Source organism: Dysidea avara, chromosome 1, assembly GCF_963678975.1.
Source record: "Dysidea avara chromosome 1, odDysAvar1.4, whole genome shotgun sequence".
Classification (NCBI taxonomy): domain Eukaryota; kingdom Metazoa; phylum Porifera; class Demospongiae; order Dictyoceratida; family Dysideidae; genus Dysidea; species Dysidea avara.
The window spans coordinates 62,358,513-62,383,377 of record NC_089272.1 but is presented as its reverse complement, the minus strand read 5'-3'; the positions used below and the strand labels follow the sequence as shown (position 1 = coordinate 62,383,377).

The 24,865-nt window shown below is 37.2% G+C and overlaps 1 protein-coding gene across 3 annotated transcripts in view; it reads left to right on the top strand.

Annotated features, from left to right (window-relative positions):
- Nucleotides 1-24,865, top strand: part of LOC136240011 (uncharacterized) — a 141,671-nt gene that overhangs the window by 67,132 nt on the left and 49,674 nt on the right. For all 3 annotated transcript variants that reach the window (XM_066030822.1, XM_066030814.1, XM_066030813.1), the window contains 8 exons: nt 2,518-2,835; nt 3,055-3,339; nt 9,205-9,369; nt 11,963-12,241; nt 13,550-13,714; nt 13,790-14,101; nt 15,511-15,675; nt 20,263-20,544. In XM_066030822.1, the coding sequence (XP_065886894.1) occupies nt 2,518-2,835; nt 3,055-3,339; nt 9,205-9,369; nt 11,963-12,241; nt 13,550-13,714; nt 13,790-14,101; nt 15,511-15,675; nt 20,263-20,544 (1,971 nt within the window). The remainder of the gene's footprint in view (nt 1-2,517; nt 2,836-3,054; nt 3,340-9,204; nt 9,370-11,962; nt 12,242-13,549; nt 13,715-13,789; nt 14,102-15,510; nt 15,676-20,262; nt 20,545-24,865) is intronic.

Genomic DNA, 24,865 nt, shown 5'->3' with positions numbered 1-24,865 from the left:
GTTTATAGTAAATGTATGCATAGCTAGATTGTGCTGTACAGTTCACAAATTGCATAATTTACATGCTGTCTAGTGATTAATGCTAAATAGTTATTGAAACTATTTTGGGTATCAATCTGGAGTCAACTGCCACATCTGCAAGTAAGACCTGTATGCATAGATCAAAGGCAGTTTGAGATGGTACTGTAAATTCACTTGACCTCAGAAAGCCTAAGTAGGCTGTGCAACAGGCTGCCCATAACATTCGATTGTGATATGAAACAGGCTCCTTCGCCAGCAAATGCTGCATTTGTGACATAATAGGGGTGGTAATAAACTTGCGGACCCTCTGGGATTTTGTGGTGACCATTTTTTTCTGCATTCCCTTCATCAATTGTTTTAGGCATAGTGTATTATGCTTTATCAAAATATTTGTGCTTGCCCTTGAGCATTTCATATTGATGGTAGGTAAATGTGTATGGTTGAAAAGGAGCACTTCTTATATGCCAAATGTGACACAAACAGAATTAGTATGATCTCTGAAGTAGGGGTTACTCTTCTCTTTTGCCTTGGCACGGAAGTCTTTATAAGTATGGAGGCCAGCTTGGTAAGCCTTTCTTGTTGAGGGAGAAATCCCCAGCTGAACGTAGTGCTGCCAAAGGTTGTAAAGGTTGCTCATGTTCACTGCCATACCTGTTAACAACAATACAAGACATTGGAAAAGGAGCCCAAAGTAAACATGAAGTAGCTTAATAATCATTAAAATACACACATTAAACAGCATACAGCAAAATGTCTAAATCAAACAAACAGTCTTTATACACGTACACAAATATGCACACACGCACGTGCACACACAATTTTAATTTTGTGTCATCCGATTTATATTATTAGAGTAGCATAACTAGAATTTCTCACTGCTACCTTGATCTTTTAAAGGAGTGGTACAATATTACAGATTTTCTCTTTATTAAACTTTCATAATATCTGAATCCTACACATACTTTTTTATTCCTGGTATAATCGCTGTATCTCTAACAATTTACTGTGAAATTTCAAATCTGGGGTAGGGGCTGGCCGAATTTACCTTAGTGTTATGATAGGACTTCTCTATACTAGCCTACTACTTGGCGCCATCATCTAAAATGCTTAGACATCTATCATACAGTACAATAGTACTGTATAGTAGGGACGATGAAGGTGTGGGCATGGTCCATGAAGAAAAATCTACCCAAAATCATCTTCAGAAATCCTTCACGGCCATTTCACAGTATTGGCCAGGTATAAACAAGCCCAAATATGTCTTCAGAACGACCCGAAACGTTTCCGACAAGGTGCTACGAAATTTAAAAAAAAATTTTTAAAGCGAATTTTCTACTGCCTCACTGATGCGTTCAGTCAAGCGTAGCGGAAAACTGGCTACAGCTACAGCCTTGCTTCTTTGGCGGAAACACTTCGAATTTTGTGGAGAAATAACCTTTCACAATATTAAATACCTACGATGTGTGCGCTACTGTCTTACTGTTTTATCTTTGATCCTTCTTTATCGTGGCCATCTCTCATTGGTATGGCTTCCATCAAAGCACGCACACCACAGTGCCCCAACATATTGGAATAAACGTGTAGCATAATTGTAGCAAGCACATGATTTTAATGTTGGGATGCACCTCGGGATATGCTGCTGCCTGTTCAACATCGCCACTACACGCGTAAGGATTAGAGTGTTTGCTTTGGCTCGAAGGTGGTTTCTTTTCCGAGTTTAAAAACCGGTTGTATATGGCGCCTCTCTACACTATGGGTAGCTTTCCCAGAGCACTTTTCAAGCATACTACAACTGAAAAATATCGTAGTAGGCCTCATAGGCTTGTGTATCTCGTCATCTAGAAAGTGGGCGTGACCCGTACTTATGCAAACTGAAAGTAACAGCAGCCCTGAGGCTTTGTTGAGAGAATTAGTGGGAAATAATACTGTAGACATACTATAAAACAGTTGAAAAGATACTTATGTGGGTAATGTGTTGCTTAAAGCGGTTTGTTAAAAATCCGCATCCTTAGGAACATTTAGCTGTGTATTTTGAGAATTGCAGAGGGGGGATGAATTACTAAATACGGTTATTCAAAAAAGTACACAAACAAATGCAAGAAAAAATTAGGAATTTTCCATATGAGTAGGGACTGCAGCAATAAAAAGCACTGAAACAAGCCGCTGAGACAAAATTAAACACAACGGAATGATTGCATTTTAATCCCTACTTTAGCCTGCTATGATGTATGGTTAAAGTAGGGATTAAAATGCAATCATTCAGTTGTGTTTTGTCTCAGCAGCTTGTTTCATTGCTTTTTATTGCTGCAGTCCCTACTCATATGGAAAATTCCTAATTTTTTCTTGCTCTTGTTATTATATGGCATCATTGAGGATTTCTAAACCATTTGTGACTACTGATGTCATCTCAGGTGTTTTTTAAAATGTCAGGTATTGAGTCTTCAGTCTGTAGCAGATTCACTTGCTTTTGTTAGATAGCTGTATTTCTCTCTCCAGTTCCACCTACAATTACCAACTCATTGGATAATATTACCAGCACAATAGTGATTGTTGAAGGAGACTATATTGTGATTGCTTGTGGAGCCATAGGATATCCACCACCAACAATAGTATGGAGCAAGGCTAACGGAGTGTTAAGTGATAGAATGACAGTGAACAACAGTGTCATTGTTCCTACTGGAAATGGAAATGTGTCTAGTGTCAGTGTAGACTTGACATTGACAAATGCTTATAGAGAGGATACAGGATTGTTTCAGTGTACTGCTTACAATAGTGCTGGCAATGATACTGGAAATGTCAACATTACTGTTCAGTGTAAGTACATGTACAATTGATTTCTAAAAATGTATAATACATATCATACTTTCCAACATTATAAACTTAAAATTGCATTTTTGTGAATCACCACTGTATCTACAGTATATGGATGATTTTGCAATATTCATATGCAGAATACATACTGTATGTGAAATGTACTAGGTTGTGTTTTAAACTACTGAAAGTACTGATTTGCTGTATGTCCTTTGTTTACAGTTGTACCAGAAATTCTTTCAATCATTGCTGATTTGAGTGATGAAAGAAGAGACTTAGCAAATTTCACATGTCAAGCTGCTGGTGCACCAGTACCAGAAATCTTTTGGCACTTCAATGGAACTATAATCAATGAATTGGAAACAACCAAGTACATGATAATGTCACAATTATTAAACACGACTACTACTAAGAGTACACTCACAGTGCACAATGTAACAACAGCTGATATTATGGATGCTTACACTTGTGTTGCAGCTAGTATGATTGGCAGTGACTTAAATCATGGTAAAGATATTATATTTACTATCTAATTTATCAAGTAGGAATTCTGCTTTTTTCTGGGAAGTGATGTGTCTGTGTACTAAACGTACTTTTAATGACATACTTAGCTGCATGTACTGTACATACCAATATTGAAAAATAGTATAATATAACAAGTAACAAGATAAAGAAACAAACCTGTATAGCAAGTAAAATATTAGGCATAGACCTGACAAAATCAATACAAATGGTATGCATATAGTCCAAGTAGCCATTGCAACAGAAAGCTAAAGAGTTAAGTTGAGTCTAAATGCAATGATTATCATCCACATATTCATAATTCCATGTTCCCTGCAAATTATAGCTCCATGCTGATGGAAATGCTAGCGTACATACACAAGATACTTATGTAGAGCCACATTCACTAGTCAGAATTGTGTGTCTAATGACTTATGTGGGGCCATAGCCACTTACCAATTATCAGTATTTAAAATACCAGTTTGGCAGCTACTGGGCAGAAGAATTAAGGAAAATATCAGCATAAAAGGCACAATTTTTACGTATTGAGTATCAGAAGAGCTGCAACTTGACACATTTTGCATGAAGCAAGTTGAGACACTTTAATAAAACAGGCACATAATGTGGTTTTAAAAACAACAGATTTAAAGCGCTTGTTTAGAGAAGAGTGATTGCGATACTGTAATAGAACAGTCACCGCATGAAATATCCTAATAGAATGTTTGTTGATGCATTAAATCAAATGATATGGTAGTACCGTTTAAGTTGGAATCACCCAGAACTTTTCGCACACCGCCCAAAATTCCGCTTTTAAAAATCACCCTAGAGACATATTACACGACGAAAATCACCATATAATCATTAAATATAACAAAACACTTACAGGTGGCCGGATATAGAATTTAAAAAAAACACAGTCTATTTGTCCAGCAGTCATGTGAATAAAATAAAAAAAACTTAGACAAAAAGGGTCCTCAAACAAAAAAAAATGAAAATACCAAAAAAAAAAAAAAAAAACCCTGACCGGGAATTAAATCCAGGACATCCAGTGTGTAAGCTTAGGGTTGTAACCACTGTGCTACGTGGCTCCCAGCTACCCTCCTCTTTTAGTTTCGACCTTGTATACGTCATTCAAGAAGAAATTATAAGAATACCCAGTGAAGTAGAAACCAAAACTGAACCCGTCTCTGCCCTAATGCTAACTTGACGTTTGCCTGTTAAACATAATGATGACTTTCACTGTCTGTGTGATGATAAGTTTTTGGGTGAGTTCGGGGTGAGCTAGGGTTGGCCCGACTTCACCAAGATGCTCGCTTTGCTCACTCCAACCCTAGCTCACCTTGAACTCACCCCAAAACTTACAGCTAGTGTGTTTGATACTTGAGTTATGGGTGACACTACCAGACAAATAGTGAAAAATAAATCATGCTCAGTTGCCAAATGAATAGTCGCTGCATGTAACAAAATCACCAAAACTTGAATTTTCGTCTCACTGACCACAATTGCAAAGCTAGAAGCCAAACGAAGCAGCGCACGACAACCATTTTACACCACAATAACAAACTCACCAGTGTGATGTGCCTTTTGGGGTTCTGATGAATGTGGGCCCTCTGCACCTTGTCCTGTCTTTTATCTTCAATCAGGCTGCTTGTCTTCTTCATCCAACTAAATAGGGATGAGTCTATTTTGCTTTTTTTCTCACCTATTTTTCTTTCCAGCAATTCTTTTTTTACCTACCTATTTTGCTCAATATTTTGCTTGTCAACAATCTATTTTGCTCCATAGTTGGTGTACAATGTAATAATAATAATTACATGTAATAATCAATAAGCACTGTTTACATACACTATGGTGTTTAGATATTAGTGATTGTATCTTAGCATGATTGATGCCTCCATATAATCCTTTAGTGAATTTCCTTGTAGGTCACCAAATCCTGAATTCAATAGTGAGAACACCCTTTCTGCAGCAGCCGAGGAGGGCTGTATGGTCAAGACCTTCTTTACAGCATTTGACCATAAAGGCAAATCAGTTGCATTGAGCTTCCACCATTCCAGAGCAGCAAGTTCATCACTAATACCATCCGCCTTAGCTACATAAGAAGGAAGTTCAGCCTTCAAATTTTCAAGCTCGTCATCCTTAAAGAAGGGAACAACCTGCAATGCATTTACATGAGAAACATCTGGCTTAAGCATTACTATCTTGTGCGGATTGAAAACTCTCACAGCCTTAAAAACTAAAATTTGCTCCTTTAAGGAAGAATCTAGCAGTTCTTGAAAGTAATCTAGAGCTGGTTGCATACAGCTTCGAGCATAGCTGCGATGCCTCTGCTGTGCAGTTGATTGAGTAGTGATACTGCGAATAACAGCTTCAGTGTTTGGAGTATGAGCTGCCCTGACTGCTGCAACAACAGTCTGTACTATTTCATAAGCTGTGAAACTCAGTGGCCCATCTCCTTCAAGGTTATATGTAGCCTTAACAAACACCTCCCCCCAATCAATAACAGCAGCAAGCTCAAGCTTTAAGTGTTCAAGCTTTTCACGGTCAGTTAAAATAGCTAGTAACTTTGGACGAGATGCAGGGCCTAAGTCTGTATTTTCACTTAGGAATGGTTCGATATCACCAAACTGGAGCATTATTTGCTTAAAAATTTCCCATTTGCTCCACCACCTGGTAGCACTATACGATGCCATTGCCTTTCCTGTTTGTTGTTTCCATAGAAATTTGGCTTTAATGCTATGTGAAAAAAGTGCTAGCCAATTACCAATAAACTCAGTCAGGGTTGGTACTTTGAAGTGCTCTCCAACACGATCAAAAGCATGGCTGAAGCATCCAATATCTATTACATTAGGGTAAACAATCTTCAATGTCCTCATTGCTACACTGTTAACAGATGCTCTATCTCGCATAGCAGCAATAAGATGGCTGGAAGAAATGCTGTAGAACACTGAAAGCACTTGTACCAATTCGTGTGCAATTTCTTCCCCAGTGAGAGATTTTGAAAGCAGTTGGATGGCTAGAAGCTGCTGTTGAATTTCAAAAGAATCATTTACAAAGCGCACTAAGACTGCTAATGCCTCTCCACTATGAGAGGTACCATCAAAAATGACACTCAAGAACTGACCCTGGAGTGATTGCTTAATACGTGCCTTTTCTTCTTCTAAAATAAAAGGAATAAGGTCAAACATAAATCTGCGATCTGTAAGGCGATAGCCTGTCTCCTCAAAAAGACTACGAAACTGGTCAACCTTACTTAGTGGTACACCCGCTTGAAGAAATGTTTTGACCACTTTGACTCGGAAAACCTGCTGTTGTTCCGGAAGAGTCTCACCTCGCCCATGAGCTTCTGCATTATACCTTTGCAGAGATTGTGCAATGTCTGAGTCTTTAACATTCCTTTGTTGCAGCTTTTTCTTTCCATTAGCATGTTTAGTAGACTTTAAGTGATACTCAATACTGCTCTTTTTGAGGGGTAACTCTTCCCGGCATCCTTGGCAAAAAAGCTTTCCAGTAGCTACAGTAAAGGGTTCCTTGGAATATTCGGTTACTCTTTGCTGGGGCTTGATCGTTTTTGGGTTGCTCTACGAATTCGAATGTAATGCTCTCTTCCTGCCAGCTGGTGGATTTTTGGCAATTTTTCTCTTACGAGAGAAGTCAGATGCACTTGGTGCCTTTAGCACACTAAGCAAGGACACTCCACTAGACGTTGGCGTCGTTGAGTTGCTGGCACTTCCGGTAGAACGAGTCCTCGAAGTTGTACTAGTCGAAGTTGTTGTAACATCTGACTCGCAAGACGATTCACGGTCATCATCATTACTAACAATGCTAAGACTGTCATCTACTTCACTAACATCGCTTTCAGCACTTGAACTGTAGTCAATGCGTTCTATCACATCCATTGTAGACACTATTTCACACGTGATTATTCGCTAACATGTATTGTGGGTTCGCCTTCGGGTCAAAGTTCAGCTAGAGCCATACTCATTTAACGTACGAGTGTTAAACGTAGCTATGGTAAGTTGTTACTTGTGTTAGTTATGCAGTTACATTCACACTGTCTGAAACAGATCTGAGATTAACAAATTTTGCTTATTTTGCGCCTATTTTGCTCGATTTTGCTCCTATTTTGCTCGATTTTGCTCCTATTTTGCCAGCATTTTGCTTGTTGCTCTTGTATTCCTATTATTCCAATAATTTTGCTGGCGAAATCGACGCATCCCTACAACTAAACCATATTGAGGCATTAATATTCCATATCAACACTTTTTTTTCAGCAACATAATAGATGCCACAGAATTATTTCAAAACTGGATTTCAGAAGCACTTCAGTCCCGGTGCTAGCCCCACTACTGTAAGAGATATGTATACTAGCTAGATATTGCAAGCTCACAATTGGGATCCTGCTCGCATTCACGCCCATCAACTATTTCTTTATTTGCTGTTATTTTTTGTTTGTTTGTTTGCCTTTTTGTGTTTTGTTGTAATTTCACTCCTTGCCACACCCCCTTATGGTCTTCTATGTTGTGGTTATGTTTGCTCGAGTATACACCACAATTTCAGTTACTGTATATACATGTACATTATTTTCATCTAGGTGGACTAATAGTGATAGAGTTCGGATACCACACCTCTTATAAATCTGCCTGTTTACTTTACAGTAAACAAGATGACCTTACCCTTTATTGGTATAACTATTATAGCTGCACACCTCTTGACTGACTTGAGATATACTCTAATACAACAGTCACTCTAATACAACAGTCATGTATGGTATTCTAATAGAACAGTCACAAGCTGCATTGTAGCTAGCTGTGCTACAATAAAAAACTAAACAAACTAGTATTTAAAAATTGTTAATTTAAAAATGAAGTAGGGATCTATGCAATAAAAAGTAGCGAAACAGGAGATGAATGATGTATTACAGCATAGTTCAGTGGGAAAATCCCTATTTGGTGCACTATAATAATTAGCTACGTATTATTATTTTTGCTCAATGCCAAAGTAGGGACTTCATATCATTCATCTCTTGTTTCACTATTTTTTATTACATAGATCCCTACTTCATTTTAAATTAACATTGTTTAAAATACTAGTACTCTGTAATAGAGCAGTTAAAATGTAATTGTAGAAGAGCATAACGGGGGAAATTTTACATAATAGGCAACTTTAGAAGCATATATGTAGGCCTCAGCCTACTCTATAATCTGTGCAATTATTTTATGTATTATACATAGTCTCTCCCTAGTGGAGTTTGCGTCTTGGGTCATGCCATAATTATGCTGCTTATTTAATGTGTTCCAAAATTCATCTCTTGATGCCTACCTCTGCTATAAGCAAACCCAGCCACATCCGAGTTCTATCCAGCTTACAATTTTGGAAAATCATCCTTATGGGTGCATTGGACACATAAAGTATTTAACAATTAAGTAGTAAGCTTCTTGGTGTAAATCCAATTATTAATGATTCCCAATTCGTAGAATTACAAGAAAGTTACTGAAATATTTTTAAAACTGGACCCTGCGCTAAACAGCATCACCGTAAACATTAAAATTCTAATTATTTTATGCCTGGCAATAAGGGGGTGATTTTCCAAAATTTGGTCACATTGTGTCAGTGGGTCATATTGGTCAGCACTACTGACCCAGTTTAGCACTGATTTAAGTGCATGTTTGGATAAATAGTAGACAATTATAAGGATGTTGACTGGGTCATTTTAAACTCTTAATAGTTAATCTATTACAGCATGCGTATTATGTTTAATGATAATTCTACTTAAAGGTGTAGTACTGAACTTATTAACTTTAGTGTATAGTATGTACAGTATGCCGTGCTTAAATGATATTGATTGACTAACCTGCTTTTGCATTTTAGGTTGCATACCTGGTATGGAGTATCAGTCATGTGGTGAACATATCACTTGTAATCACCTCACCGGTGTAGATAATCATGCCAATATCACCTGTATCAGTGGGTGTTTCTGTAGTAATGGCAGTGTTCTTGATGGTGAATACTGCGTACATCCTGTCTTGTGTCAAAGTAAGTGCTACTATAATACGGTATAGACGGAAACTTTGGTGGGGGTAAACTTTGGCGAATAGCAAGCTGAATTGCATTTGGCAAAATACACTTTGGAGAATTCAAGCTCAGTGTTTAGCTATAAAGATGCTTGTCCATAGTGCTATGAGTAATTGACACATAAAACGTTTGGCCAATTTGTTGCAAATCACCAAATTTCCCTCTATACAGTATGCTAAAATGTTATTGGAATAGCTATAGCAGGTGCTTGTCTAGACTGCAAGCTGCCTGTGGGGGAAGCCACCACTTGGTTTGCCCTCTATATACATTCAGTGTGGTTTTAGTTTTGGGTTCTGACTCCCTGCTTCACAGTAGCATCCCTGAAGGGACTGTTACTAAAACAGTAAAATAAATAGTGTGAATACTATGTGCATGCAAACATGCACAGCTGTGTTATCCAAGCATGCACAGCTGTGTTATCCATATAAAAGTCCCTGTACTGCAGTACAGTAATGTACAGTATGTATGTGTATGTATTCATATAGTAACAACACAATTGAACAGTGCAACAGCACTGTGCAGTATAGGGATCATGAAGATTTACATCTTCCCATGAAAAATATTGACCAGAAACAATAACTTTATGGCATCTTGGCAGTATTGCTTAGCATTTAGCAAAAGTTGCTACAAAGTTTTAATTTATTATTTTTGTTTAGTGCAATTTTCTTCTGACTAACTAATACCACACAACTGACGCTGTCAGACTCAATAATGGTGGCTAAGGCTATAGGCTTGAGTTTTTCACTGTTAGACACCGCTTCAGCCAGACAAATTCCTTTTGCATACTGCAGTATGTACAATGCACTCATAGGCTTACTTTTGTCCCCCTTTGTGTCTCATTGAAAGTGCAAGGTGTTGATTTGCAGTAGTGCACTTTAATGGCTTTGTATTTCCTTTCACATAATATGGGCTGTTAATTCTCCTACATGACTTGTATTTCTTACTGAATGTTGCTGTACAGTACAAAACAGCCACCCTGCTGCCATATTTGTTGAACTTCAGGTTTCTGGATAGGAAGGAAATATTTCATGATTTCTATCTTTTATGTGGCCACTTATCAGAGTGAGTAATAAATTTATGTGAAGAACTATTAAGGTTACAGTATATATAGTCACGGGCAATCATTCAAAATTTGTATGCCTATCAATACTTTATGAGAAGGCCATAAACCAATCTAGCATTAAAGTGGATGTAGAAGGAACTGGCTTAACCCTCTTCATCAAGCGACCCTTCCTTAGTCATTGAGAATGTGTTTTCACTCTGTTATTGACACAGCTCAATATTTGAATCATTAAAAGAATAACATTTTAAAGTCAATACAGTCATTAAGAGAAGAACACAGTCACAAGCCACACTCTCTATATGTTCCAACGCGTTCTGAATTTCTCCTCGGTCACGTGTCTCTCTTTGCATCTCGTGATCCTTTACAGGATGTGAAGCCCTTCATATTAATTGTTTTTGTGTAGCTACAGTGTAGCCTGGAGGAACAACCAAACACTACAAGTTGCTGTAGCAACGCAGGTTAGCTAGGCCCATACAAAGCTCATGCTCCATCTATCAATACCATGTTTTTCCGCTGCCAAATTCAGCAAAAGTTGTTGGCACTGTGGGCATTTCTTGGGCATAGTGACTTTTGGAACTTTTTCTTTCCAGTGATGGAGATACAAGCCTTCAAAGAGCATTTGTTTCGCTTGAAGAGACTACAAAAAGTTTAATAAAAATTTATAATGTCTTCACAAACAGTAATCAGTTGTTAAGCTACTCAAAGCATTCAACTTGGTGCTACAGTAGAGAATCCTTCAGAAGTTGACTAGTTATGACTTTTGTGCTAAACACCTAGAGGTTTTCTATCAGATTGCTACCAGTGAGCTATTTTGAATGGTTCTTCTTCCAATTGGTGTACTGTTACAAGTGATGTACCCGATGATCCATCCTTGAGTCACTGTTGTTCACATTATATATTAATAAATATTATATACCAAACATTGTTCATACTAACTTTTTTTTTTCTTTCTACATGATTCTAAATTGCAGCAGATTTGATCACAAGCTTAACGGTGAATTCATGAAGTTGAAGCTGCTGAGTAAATGGAAGAGGTGGTTGTGTCTGTGACCTAGTTCCATCTTAAGCCCTCTACTGGGCTGTGTTCATAATATTCAACCAACTAGGTCATTACAACTTACAACACCCATACGGCCTATTAGTAAAGTTGTTCACACTGTATTAATACCTCTAACCAGTTTCACCTGTATTTGTAATGGACACAAAGCATACACCTCAGTGAAGCTTTCCTGTCTGTAAGTTTATTAGAAGGTTTATAAAGCACTCAAACTGGCTGCTTTATATAAATGCCTTTAAATTTGTTGCTCACATGGGCAGAAGTGTACACACATGCATGCATGCATGCATGCACGCACTCACTCACTCACGCACACGCACACATACTTATATGAAGCCAATACGAATCACACTGTCACTTCATAATCAGATTTTGTACTCACAGTTATTGTATAGGGATCTGCTGCTACAATTAATGTGTTTGTTGTACTATAGGTGCACCAGACATTTTATCAGACATTGTTGATTCCACTGATGAGGGAAGAGATTTAGCGACTTTCACATGTCAAGCTAATGGTGAACCAGCTCCAACCATCAGTTGGTACTTTAATGGTGTTATGATAAATGTGTCAGACACAAGCAGATACATGATAATGTCAACATCAATAAACACAACTATGGAGAACTCACTAACGGTATACAATGTAACGTCATCTGATGTGGGAACTTACACCTGTAATGCTACTAATGCATTAGGTAGTGACTCCAGTCATGGTGAGTTTATCACTGGTACCTGCCCTATTGTTCAGGTTACATGTATATTCAGTTACTACGCATCAAGAACTGGCCAGGCTTTAAACTGCTTAGCATGCAGGTGAACACTTTTGTAGAGAGCCGGGTGGCACTGGACAGAGCACATAATAATAGTTTGTTGGGATATGTGTTTGATTAGCTTGTCTTATCTATCAATGTGCTATCATGTGAAACATCAAAGAAGCTGTTGGCTGTATATAGTGCATACACACTTCAAACCACAGGTGAGTATATACAGTGTATATACTTTGCTGTGGTTTACCAAATCCCACAATCAATTGTCCTTTGTGAGCATGCTGAATCACAACAGGAAGTCTACCTTGCCAAACTATGGTGATGAAGCGTAATTTCCTATAATAAGTTCGTTTTTGCATGTATATGAATCGTTAGTATGTTATGTAGTGCGTGTTAATTAAGAGACATGTTATATATCATGCCTCTGTGTTTATCAACAGTAAACTTCAGGAGGGTGTATATAAGTGTGATGCACTGAAGTGAGCCATGGTTCATATACCAATAGTCTAAATTAACCCAACATACTAACAACCCATACACACAAACTAGCTTACTGTAACTAAGCAACTACACTTAGTGCGCCATAGTTTGGCATGGTAGACACGTTGGTAGTCTTCCTCTCATGAGTTAGCTTGCTTAAAATGGTAGTGACAACTGATTGTAATTGTGAGATTTAGTGGTCACTGTATATCTCTAGCAGCCAAATAGCTTACTTCAGTCAAGGAAACAACAGTCCTGAAAAGTCAGATGCAGCAATAGTTAATACAGGCAGTGGTATCTGTTAGACACATTCCTGGCAAAGTATTGAGTGTACTGTGACACTTCTGGCTTGTTCTATTGGTATTTTGCTACCATTCTACATACGTATGAGCTTGCAGGAGCGATTTCAACTATACGTGCTAAACAGGAGGAAGTGTTTAGCACAAGTATTCCATATGCGCTAAACAAGCAATATGTGCTTGACAACCGTATGAGCCTAATAACCAGGGTTTACAGTACTGATATTTTTAACCAGCTGCTTTGTTTTTTTTTTTAAATTGATTATTGAAACCCGATTAATACAGACTCCCTTGCACATACAATTGTTTCAGTATTGTAATGGCTTTCCTAGTAATGTTCTATATGGAAACCATGTTGGGATATATTTACTTTGTAAGCCATTACATACAGAATTTTTAAGAGGTAGCTAATTAATGAAAGTTTTCTGTGTTACTGTAATAAATGTAACACACGATTATTCTTCACACAATTCAGGCTGTTTGGCTGGTATGGAGTATCGGTTGTGTGATTGGCATGTCAGTTGTGATACTCAAAGAGTTGTCAACAGTTGCAGAAATTCAGTTTGTGTTAGTGGATGCTTTTGTACCAATGAAAGAGTCCTGGAAGATGGATTCTGTATACAGTCCTACTTTTGTCCAAGTAAGAAATAATTGTTACTAATAGTATCATAATAAAGTATTTATGTACAACTTGCTTCATGTATTGTACTTTTAGTTCTACCTACCATCACTGATCCACCTGAGGATATTTCAGTAACTATTCTTGAAAGACAATCCGTCACCTTCACTTGTGTAGCAATAGGTTATCCCTCACCAACTATAGATTGGAGCAAGACAAATAGTGCTTTAAGTGATAGAACTGCAAAGAGCGATAGTGTTAATGTTCCTGTTGGCTATGGAAATGTCACTAATGTCAGTAGAACTTTGACAATAACACTCACTGATGTAGATGACAGGGGAGTGTATGAGTGTACAGCAAACAACAGTGACTCCAGTATTTCCAGATTTTTTACGCTTTCTGTACAGGGTATGTTTACTTCAAAATTATGATTGTAATTATAAATTGTATAACCGTATAGTATATTAAACAATACTAGTACATGTACATTGTTATGGCTTGTAAGTACTGTAATTTACTTAGTTTCACATAAATTATGTTCCCCTACTGTATGTATCAGCTGTGATACCAACTCTTTGTACACACACACACACACACACACACACACACACACACACACACACACACACACACACACACACACACACACACACACACACACACACGCACACGCACACGCACATGCACACGCACAAACACACACACACAACACACACACGAAGTTATGATCTACTGTGTATGCATATGTAATAGTTATAACACTGCCGGAGGGTTTTGCCAAATATATATATATATTAGGTTTTTGGGTACTGTTCATGGATCACGCCCAAACCTTTGTGGTCCCTTTGTTGTCAAACACTATTGATGCATTAGAGATCCTGTCCTAAAACATGGTGATGTCACTTTTAAATTTCTTTACATGAATTTTATTCCATCATGCAAGTCTAATAGTGATGACGAGAACGTGCGATTGAACTAACTGCATGTAAGTTTAAGCAATGACTATGACCAGATTTTGGGAAATCAGCCTTGATGTCACAAATTCACAAATTTACAGCTCAAATATTTATGGTTAAAATAAAGAATTCCAAACTGCCATTCAGCTTTACAGTACTTAGAATCACTAGTCAGTATCTTGAATTACAAGAAATTCTGTGAAATATTTTAACAGGTGCATAAGTGCTTTAGTGGTGACACAGATACATATCATTGTGACTGAATTTGACAAAACAAGGTTTCACACATATCCACTTTTATGACTATGAAGAACCATAACTCGATGTAGGAGCATGCCATTGGTTTCATGCCAGTGATTTGTTTGTAGTTAAACCTGGTATTTGCAATGCTATGGAAGATTTATGTGAAAATGTTAGGTCAGTAGCTTACTGAGTAGTCAAGTTACAGTTGATTGAACTCAAAAATTTTTATGTGTGTGGAAACCTTGTGTTTTGTTTTGTCAAATTCGGTCACAATTTGTATTCCACGCATGACATTATGAGAATCCAGTCACAATTATTATCAATGCACACACATTATATTGCACAATGAACATACAACTGTGTAACATTTGTAATACTTATATAGGTTGTAGTTATTAGCTATATAAAACTTTCCACAAGCCAAATGTACATAATAAACAATACGTCTGTTCATTCAATGTTCAATGCAACAACTGTACTGTATTGTAACTCTGTAAGCACACAGCCTTTTGGGATTAAGGCCGAAACAATTTATTTACTTTTGTTTTTATTAATTATATTTGTGCTCATTTTAGGCAGTGTTTACTAACTAATTTATTAAACCATGTGTGATTGTAGGTGTGGTGTGCAATAACATTGTCACACCTGAAGACTCTGTTATAACAAATTGTACATCTGGTGTATCAGGATTTGGCCGTGAAGCAGATGAATGTATTGTTAGATACTACAACTTTAGTGAATTGTGGACTTGTCAACAGAACAGAAGTTGGACAACTACAGCTAGTATGTGTATAACACTCTATGTATTCACTCAAGTGTATGTACCAGTGTAAATACACATTAATTTTTGTTGTTACAAATTCCAGCCTTTTAAGTTATTGCAAGCTCCTTTGCATGATACCGTAAAGCAGATCACTTCAATATCTGATAGTATTGTTAACATACCATAACGGCTGGTGGTTTGGCACATATGCTTAACAAAAGTTTACAAAATAATATTGTAAGTAGCTGCAGGTGACTCACAACCTACCTTAACTTGTGACTTATTTGTAGCTGACCTCTCTACAAAGTGCAACTGAACTCTCTACAGAGTGACATGTGGTATGGCTGAGCTCTGACTTGTAATCTACTTGAACTCTGTTTACAGAGTAACTTGCATTGTAGCTGAAATTCAGTATATCTACAAAAGTGTAGTCAGTGTGATTTGTTTGTAGTTAAACTCCCTACAGGGTGATTTGTTTGTAGTTAAACTCTCTACAGGGTGACTTATTTGTAGCTGAGCTCTCTACAGAGTGACTTGTTTGTAGCTGAGCTCTCTACACAGTGACTTGTTTGTAGCTGAGCTCTCTACACAGTGACTTGTTTGTAGCTGAACTCTCAACAGGGTGACTTGTTTCTTGTTGAGCTCTCTGCGGGGTGATTTTTTGTAGCTGAACTCTATGCATGTTGACTTGTTTCTCTCTATAGGGTGTCTTTAAACCTAGCTGAACTCTCTACAGGGTGAGTTGTCTTGTAGCTGAATTCTTTACATTGTGGGAAATTTGTTTGTAGCTGGACTCTCCACAGGGTGACTTGTGACATACATAGCTAAACTCTCTAAAGGATGACCTGTAATCCAGTTTAACGTTCTATAGAGTGACTTGTAACCTACAGGCTCTAGCTGAACTCTAGATCTTTACAGGGTGACTTGTCTTGTAGCTGAGCTCTCTAAAGTTGGTGTAGATGAGCACTCATGTAGCTAACTGGTCTAATAGGATTGCTGCACTAGTATTTTTTTTTTGTTACTTTATCTGATAGGCACTGGAGGTTGCGCACTAGAGGCAGAGCCTTACAAGGTATTTACCATGAGCCTAGGAGCCTAAGCAAAAATAGTTCACTAAAGTGACACAAGACAATAGAAGGGGTAACTCAATCGTGCATTTGCTCCATGTAGTTGGCTTTTTCATTCCAACTTAGTGGGTTTAAAAAATCCTATTCTTCTAAACCACTGAAATTCCTTTTATAATGATTACTCTACCTCTACACCAATTTTGAGTTGAGTGATTTGTCTGGTAGGCATGAAAAGCAATCATTTTTATTAGCAAAACTGGATCATTACACACTGTTGGCTTTTGTGCTGTATTCTGATGGTTTTTAGCTCAATTTCTTCCAAACCATAAAAGGTTTGAGGTTTGATAGTTAACCTATCGTTTTATCAATTTTCAGTTACTTCTCATAATCAGTTTACCCTGGAGGCATGACAACATTTTGGTATAATTTTTTTGAAAATTGATTGATAACTTAGTGACTGTTTATCATATTCAAGTACCAAGATCTCTAAACCCCCATTTTGTGTGTTAATTCCAAGGCCATCGGATAGCGCATTCATGTTTTATGGCAGATTATGTAAGTGCGTGAATATCGTAGAAGATTCAGCAAATAAGTTGATGTAGTGCTTCTTTTAAAAACTAGGTGCCATACAGCAAACTAACTAACCTGGAATTAACCAACTATGTATTACTCTGTTATTTTAGCTAATACTTTATGGTTTTGCAATAATACATATGGACCAGGTAGAGTGGCTAAGTGACAAAATCATTCACTTTTTGATAAAAGCACCAAGCCTGGTGCATCATTTGCTTAATTCATACTATTATCTATGATATCAAGCTCAAAGAACCTGCCTGATAAGTAAAATCAATAGAAAATGTACTTGAGAAACCATAATGTGTTCCATAGGAAATATACTGAGACTTTGCATCTGCATAGATGAGCAAAGGATGGTCATATCCAAAAGCTGATCAAGGGAGGTGTCCACCCAGGTCATTAGCTTGCCATAATATTAAGAAACATTGGGGTCATGGTATTATGAAGCCATAGATATACAATGCATTATTTCTATTGCATTGTGCCTGTACTTTTAACACTAAAATTATTCGTTCCATTAGAAGTACTTAAAAACTGTTTATTTGATCACTGACAGTTTGAAGATTTTTTTTGATTGCATCTGTAAATTTGAAATACTTCCATGTGATTCAAGCAAAATTATGATTTTGAATGCATTTGTATGGTTTCCCGACCAGCTAGAAATGGACTTATAACCCAGTTTAAAAGTTTCAAAACATGCCCTAAGGCAATGAGTTTGACGTGCCACAATATCTAAAATGATCACAAAGTGAACAATTTTATCAAAATTTGTTGTTTAGTTGCTCTACCAATAAAGTAATTTATTGTAATTTTGAATTTCACAATTCATTAAATTTTTGTAATTGTTCATTTAAGCTGCTATGCACTGCTTAAGAAGTGCTTGCTAAACAAACTAACGTATTAAGCACAGAAGTATCTTTTAAACTGTTTTATAGTTTGACTATTTTGTTCCAAAATTCTCTCCACCTCAAAACTGCTTTTTTGTTCGTGTATGTACAGTACAGCTCACAGGTAACGTCACATGTACACTCATGATGCGCGTGAGGTGCACTCGAGTGACCCGCATGGATACAGTAAGGCTACAGTAATGCTCCATGACAGCAAACTTTGCTCGAGAGCATCATGCAAGATGAGATAACAGGACTCATCTATGGTGTTGGGTAGCGACGCTGGCTCAGTTAGCTGTGAGGCCTCCTGTTGCAATGCCTGTGTTGTACCAAATACTTGTTCACTTAGCTACTGACTTGACCTGTCACGGACTATAGTCAGTAGCTACTGTAGCTAGCAGTAGCTACCGTGGATAGGTCGCCATGCGGGCCCTGCATGTGTTTATTGCATTCTACTGTAAAATTAGCTAGCTAGGCTTTCATGAACATATGGGACCAATCACAAATGTTTATGTGATTTAAGTGATGTATAGAGTTACTAAACTCAGTGGCAAGTGTTCTCATGCATTGCAAGTTTCTCCCATGGCTAGTGCTTATCATGTGATGTTCCACAGGTCTTGTACAGCACATTGCAAAAGAATGATCCTGTGAGAGAGCATTACTCGCATGTGTATACTCGCGACGTTACCTGTGAGCTGTACTGTAGAGGACACTCAAAGGGAAAGGGTATTCCTAGTACACTACAAAGCTACACCATTGATTTTCAGTTGTTAAATTCCTGTAAAACAAGATTCACAAAGAGTTTCCACACTTGCATTTCAGATTGTTAGACACCTTAGAACAATGTTTACTTGTGTGAAAGTTTAATGTAGACTTCATTTCACTTTTCTTCTATGCACAAGCTGTTATTGCCATTAACAATTTTTCTCAAGAAAAATAGGTAGATAAGGGTAGGTACACATGCTTTTGAGAAGACAATTTCAGTAAACTATACAGCTAGCCTTTGGCTGGCTGTGGGCACCCAGGTGGTTAAGAAGAAATAAGACAAAATTTGAAGGCTCATATCTCCGCACAATTTTAGTATCTGAACTACTAAAGGTAGAGCACGTATGGTTTTGTTGAGTCAGTACAGAGTTACATATGCGTGAAAATCACTGTAACACACTGCTATGATGTGTTAGCTGCACGACAGACAACTGTGTGTCTTGATACACAGTGTGTATATCAAGACAACTATGTGTCTTGATAGGTTGGCATAAGTGTGAATATCATCATGATAGGCAGTATTTTTGGTTGTATATCATCAACCTTGTACTTTGCATTTTGCTGGGGTTTGACATATTATTGTAGTCAATCTACAATGTGACCAGATTTGCAAAAAGGTACCTTTTCCACACAGTTTATGTACCAGCAAACAAAATTCTGTATCACTTGACTCCTTCTACTGATTAAATTGCTCTTAGTATCAAAGGTAATGTAGCAACATTCATGGAAATCTCTAGCAATTATATTCCATGGCCAAAAACTTATGAAGCCTTAAAGTCCTAAAAATGGGTCACATTTTGTGTGTGAAAAAGGCAAATCTGGTCACAAAAAATAAACAATAAGACACAGCTACATGCATTAAATGTGGACACTGCAATGCACTGACATAGCATCCAGCGTAGGGAACACATTTACCTATAAAGGAGATTAATTTGATGATTAAGTAAAATTAATGTTTACGTAAGTGGAATGGGCTTTATGCATACATATGTATAATGCGTATTCTTTGTCATGATTAAATTTTGTCTTTGTAAAGAAGTAAATTCCAGTCAGAAATTGCTCTGTAGGAGAATCATGTGTGCTATAGTACAACTGGAAAATACATTCCTTTATTCCTGTCAATAATAATTATATCATCCTATTATAATGACAGATGCAAAAAGTGACACTGCCAACTGGTGTATGTTACCAATGATAGTTTGTGGAGTGCATACCACCCTATAGATATTTATGCATACTATTTGGTGGACATTCATGTATTATGTGCATGGACTTGCAAGTAACTATTTAATGGTCTACAATATTTTCTTAGTTCCTACTATACAAGCAAATGCTCAGCAAATTATAATTTTGGAGGGAGATGAAGTAAATCTTCGATGTGTTCCATCATCACTTGATATAACAATAACTTGGTTGTTTAACGGAACAATAATCTCAGATGGAGGTACAAACAGTTTATCCCCACCTAACCTACACCACATGTTAACAATCAGTAATGCTACTATCCCTGACAGTGGAGTGTACAAGTGTCAGTTTGTCACAACTCTGTTCCAACTAGAAGTCAGCAGGGAAATATCTTTAACTGTTAATAATGGTGAGTGGCATATACTGTAGATGAACGAAATGTTATGTAGTAAATCCAGTAATCATGCATTAAGTATCGGTAAGGTATGCAGTGCTGTTAGAATTCTTCAGTGGATCAACAACCCCAAAGGAATGATATAATAATCACCAAGGTGGAGCCAAGGGGATTAGTACATTATTCCTGAAGGGTATTTTTCCACCAACAATTTTGTCTTTTATTTAGACAATGGCCTATGTAAGTGAAATGTTGTTAAGAACTGGCGAAGTATATAATCGGTTGTCAAAGTTTGTGTCTAGGTGTCTTGCCCAGAAGACATCTGTGCACAGGTATCATAATATGAGAATAAATCCTTGCATACTTAACAAATATCAAAGCATTCTCCAAATGTGATCGTCTCAGTTTTGTTGTGTGTGGGGATGCTTGAAAGTGTTTGCTTTTGTTCAGCACCGTTTTATACCTAATGAAATTTTAACAGATGCCAGATTCTGTGCACTAGACCGAGGCTATGTTTATTGCAGAATATGTTCTCAAATCAAAATACAGCCAAGCTGTAAAAAGGGTGCAGCAACTAAAAAAGCCAGGGTGAAAAAGATGTAAAATCCAAGGTGGCAGCCGTGATGGTACGTAGGTTAATGGCAAAATAATAATTAATAATGAAGATTAATGTGAATTTGTGTTGCCTCCTCCAATTAGTATTTAGCACTAAATTCACCTGGATTGTCTATATTAATTTTTTCTATCATACAGTAGAGACCAAAAGGTGTGGACTTGTCCCATGAAAAAACATCACTCAAAAACCAGTCTCGCTTTCCCCAGAAGAAGTATTGATGTAAAACTAAGCTCAAACAAGCCTTCATATCTACCCAAAATGCTCTCAACAAGTTGCTACAGATTTCTTTTAAATTATTAAACAGAATTATTAAACAGAATTTTCTACTGACTGACTGACTGAGTAACTGACTGATGCCTTCAGACAAGCATAACTGAATAGTGGCTAAGGCTATGGGCCTGATTCTTTTATTGTTCGACATTGCTTCGGTCTGAGAGGTGTCTTTGGGCATACCGCAGTACGTACAATGCATTCTTCAAGGACTTACCAGTGTCCTCCTTTGTGTCTCATTCATCTTTGCTTACAGCAAAAAGTGTCAATTTGGCAGTGGCCTCCTTCATAATGGAAATCATCTGTATTTTTCATAGTGGCTACTTTGATTGCAGCGGTGCTTTTCGAACAGTTCCTGATTCGAACTGCTGTATAACATGTTGAACATAGATTCCACATCAAAAGAAAGAAATGGCACCGCTTGCCCCAATTATATCAATTGTGACCCAGTCTGGGAAAACTGGTCTTATCGCCCATGTCAGCAGATTCGATTTTTCACCCAGAGCACAAAGCTACATGAATAAACTATCTAATTTCACAATCAAAATCAGTTAGACTTGAGTGGTCTGGTTTGCTTTTCCCAAGCCCAGTGGCGATCCGTACGTGTGGTGTGGGGCCTTAATGGAGCTGTGGTCAGCCTGGGGATGGCTGTATGTGACTGTACAACTCCATGGTGTTGAATATAAGTACCTCTGCTGTGAATGTCCTTTCATTTTAGCCAGTTTTGAGACATGAATGGCCCATAACATGGCCTAATTCATCCCTACGCCTTCCTTTTCAATTTTTTGAACAGCCTCTTGCCCTCCTTCCAGGCCCCCGCCTCCCTCCCCTTTTGGAGCTTGCCTGATATAGCCAACCACAGTTTAAAAACTATCTAAAATGGCAGGAAACATAGTTGTTGGCTACTTGCACAGTGGATGTTCTGGAAGGTAAGGAATTTGTGTAAAATGTGTGAAAATTTGGTACACATATCTTCAACCAACTGGTGAGCTACAACACACTAAATATTTTAGACTGACATTTCTCTATACTTTAAAATGGCTGATAAGACCAGTTTTCCCAGACTGGGACACATTTCAGAAATAATACAGTAGGTACAGTAGTAGAATAATAGGAGAATTTTTGGCAATAAATAATTTAAACTCATTAATTTTCTTGCAGTATAATACAAAATTCTCTTGGAAACACCCCCTCAAACACTGCTAGTGAAAATCCGGAATAAACGATTAAGATACTCTAATAGAACATTCACCTTCCCTAATAAGCAGTCATCCAAATGTAAAGTGACTGCTCTATCTTGATCTTTTAAGTTGAAATTAAATTAATTATGCTTGCCTCTACAGTTGCAAAAGAAAACAGCTGCATTTTAGGAATAATTTCCAGAAATAATTTGTGACTGGATCTGCGATAGGGGTCTTATAGCCTTTCCAATTGCATGTACTTGGCAATCCACAATGTGACTTGTGAGGCCTGAAATTTGGTGACTTTATACTCCTAGCATAGCACTATTCCTGGTTGTACTTTGAAGATAATAGGTTAAACACATGTTGATTTATGACTCATTAAACTTGGAAATTTGGAAAAGCTATAAGACTTCTCACAGGTCTGGTACACATTTTGGGAATAATAGGTGAAAAATTATCTAAAAAGAACAAGATAGGAAATGTAAAAATATATTCTGAGGATCCCTAACTATTGTACCGAATATGGTATGCATCCCAATGATTGATAATAAGGTGTCAGTACTTGTATGCCGGACCTTAACCCATGCATAGGCTTGAGCCAATTGTGACCCGCTGAGTGAAAACCCGATTTGTTTGCATAATTTTGTTTCAGAGATAAATTCCATTGAAATGCATTTGGTAAAATATGCGTGCTATACATAAATATTATGCAATGTAAACAGTAAAGAAAGACTCAAATTGAATAATCTAATATAGCAGTGGAATCACCTCTTCATGGAGAGTAGAAATATTTTGTTTCGTTTCTGTAACATGGAGCTAACATAAGTTACGTGTGTTTGTTTACATTGTAAAACATAACTTTATTGTAACCATTTTTAAGCTTGAACAGTATACTTGCTTGATAGCATGGGTGTATTTAATTCGAAACTATACCTTGATGATTGATGAATGCCCCAGTTCATGATGAATAGAATAGCACAAATCCCAACACCATAGTCCATTGCACTCGAAGGCTATGATCAATTAAACGAGTGCCTGTAATTGTTTTCCTTATAAGCACTATACAATTTGATTGTTTTGCTCTTCTTGTTGTCTATTGCTATAACTCCAAAACCACTTACCAGAAATGGCTGAAACTTTAACAGTCCAATGGGTTTGTCCATCTAGAAAACAAAAATGTCTTAAACGAGATTCGAGGAAAATGCAAACAAGTCAGGTTTTCGCTCAGCGGGTCACAATTATGATTTGAAAATAGCTTATTGTGCTTTTAAGCAGTGCTCAAAAATCCAAACTATTATGCTCAAAAGTATACTTCAAGATTATGCTCTAGAGTTGGCTGAATTATTAGAGTGTATCAGCCTTTCCTGAGTGCTCTATCAGAATAAGTGACTGCTCTATTAGATTATCACGATCTTATTTCCACGAAGTGTGAATAATCAGCTAAGAAACAATAAAAATAATAACGTGGCACAATTTCTTGATATGAATTGTAGTATTAAGATGTAATGTGTTGTGTTTTGCCATATTCTTGGCGAGCATTGCACACTACATGTATTAAAATAGTCTTATTATGCTTGCATAATGCTTAATGCTTTGCTAGCCTATTCTGCTTGAAACTATGCCAGCATAACTGGCGCAAGCCTACTCATGCATTTGTAACCAGAGTACAGCTATATATTTTTTGTAGAGGCACTCCAGATATTTCTAACAATATAAAAGTCTAAACTGTGCTATGTTCTTACTAAAATTTATGAGGTTTGCCAATTAACATGACAATAATTGAGGTCTGCATCTTTTAGGTGTGCCAAATTTCAACTCAATCATGTAATTTGTTTGTATTTTACATTGATTTTGCAAAGTGTGCAAAAGTATAAAACTATGGTTGCTCATATCTCAAGAAGTGGCTGGAGTGATTTGCATCAAATTTGGTATATGAATTGTGCTATCAGGCAGACAATTTCACTGTAAAATTTGTTCCATTCATATAAGGGATCACAGAGATATGTATGCATGAAAATTATGTTTTCTTTCTTCCTATCAATATGCCCAGGATGTTGCATGCTGGTGTTCTTCTACACTATAGTTATATCATGTGTCTTGATGATTTTTAACGTTTTTGGTTTTTTTTAAAAGTGCAATGTGTATCACAAAGACAACAAAATTAATTTCATATAACATTTACTTACACCTTACTGAAATAACATTGAGATACCCTAATAGAGCAGTCACTTGCTCTAATACAGCAGTCATGAATTGCTGATGCATG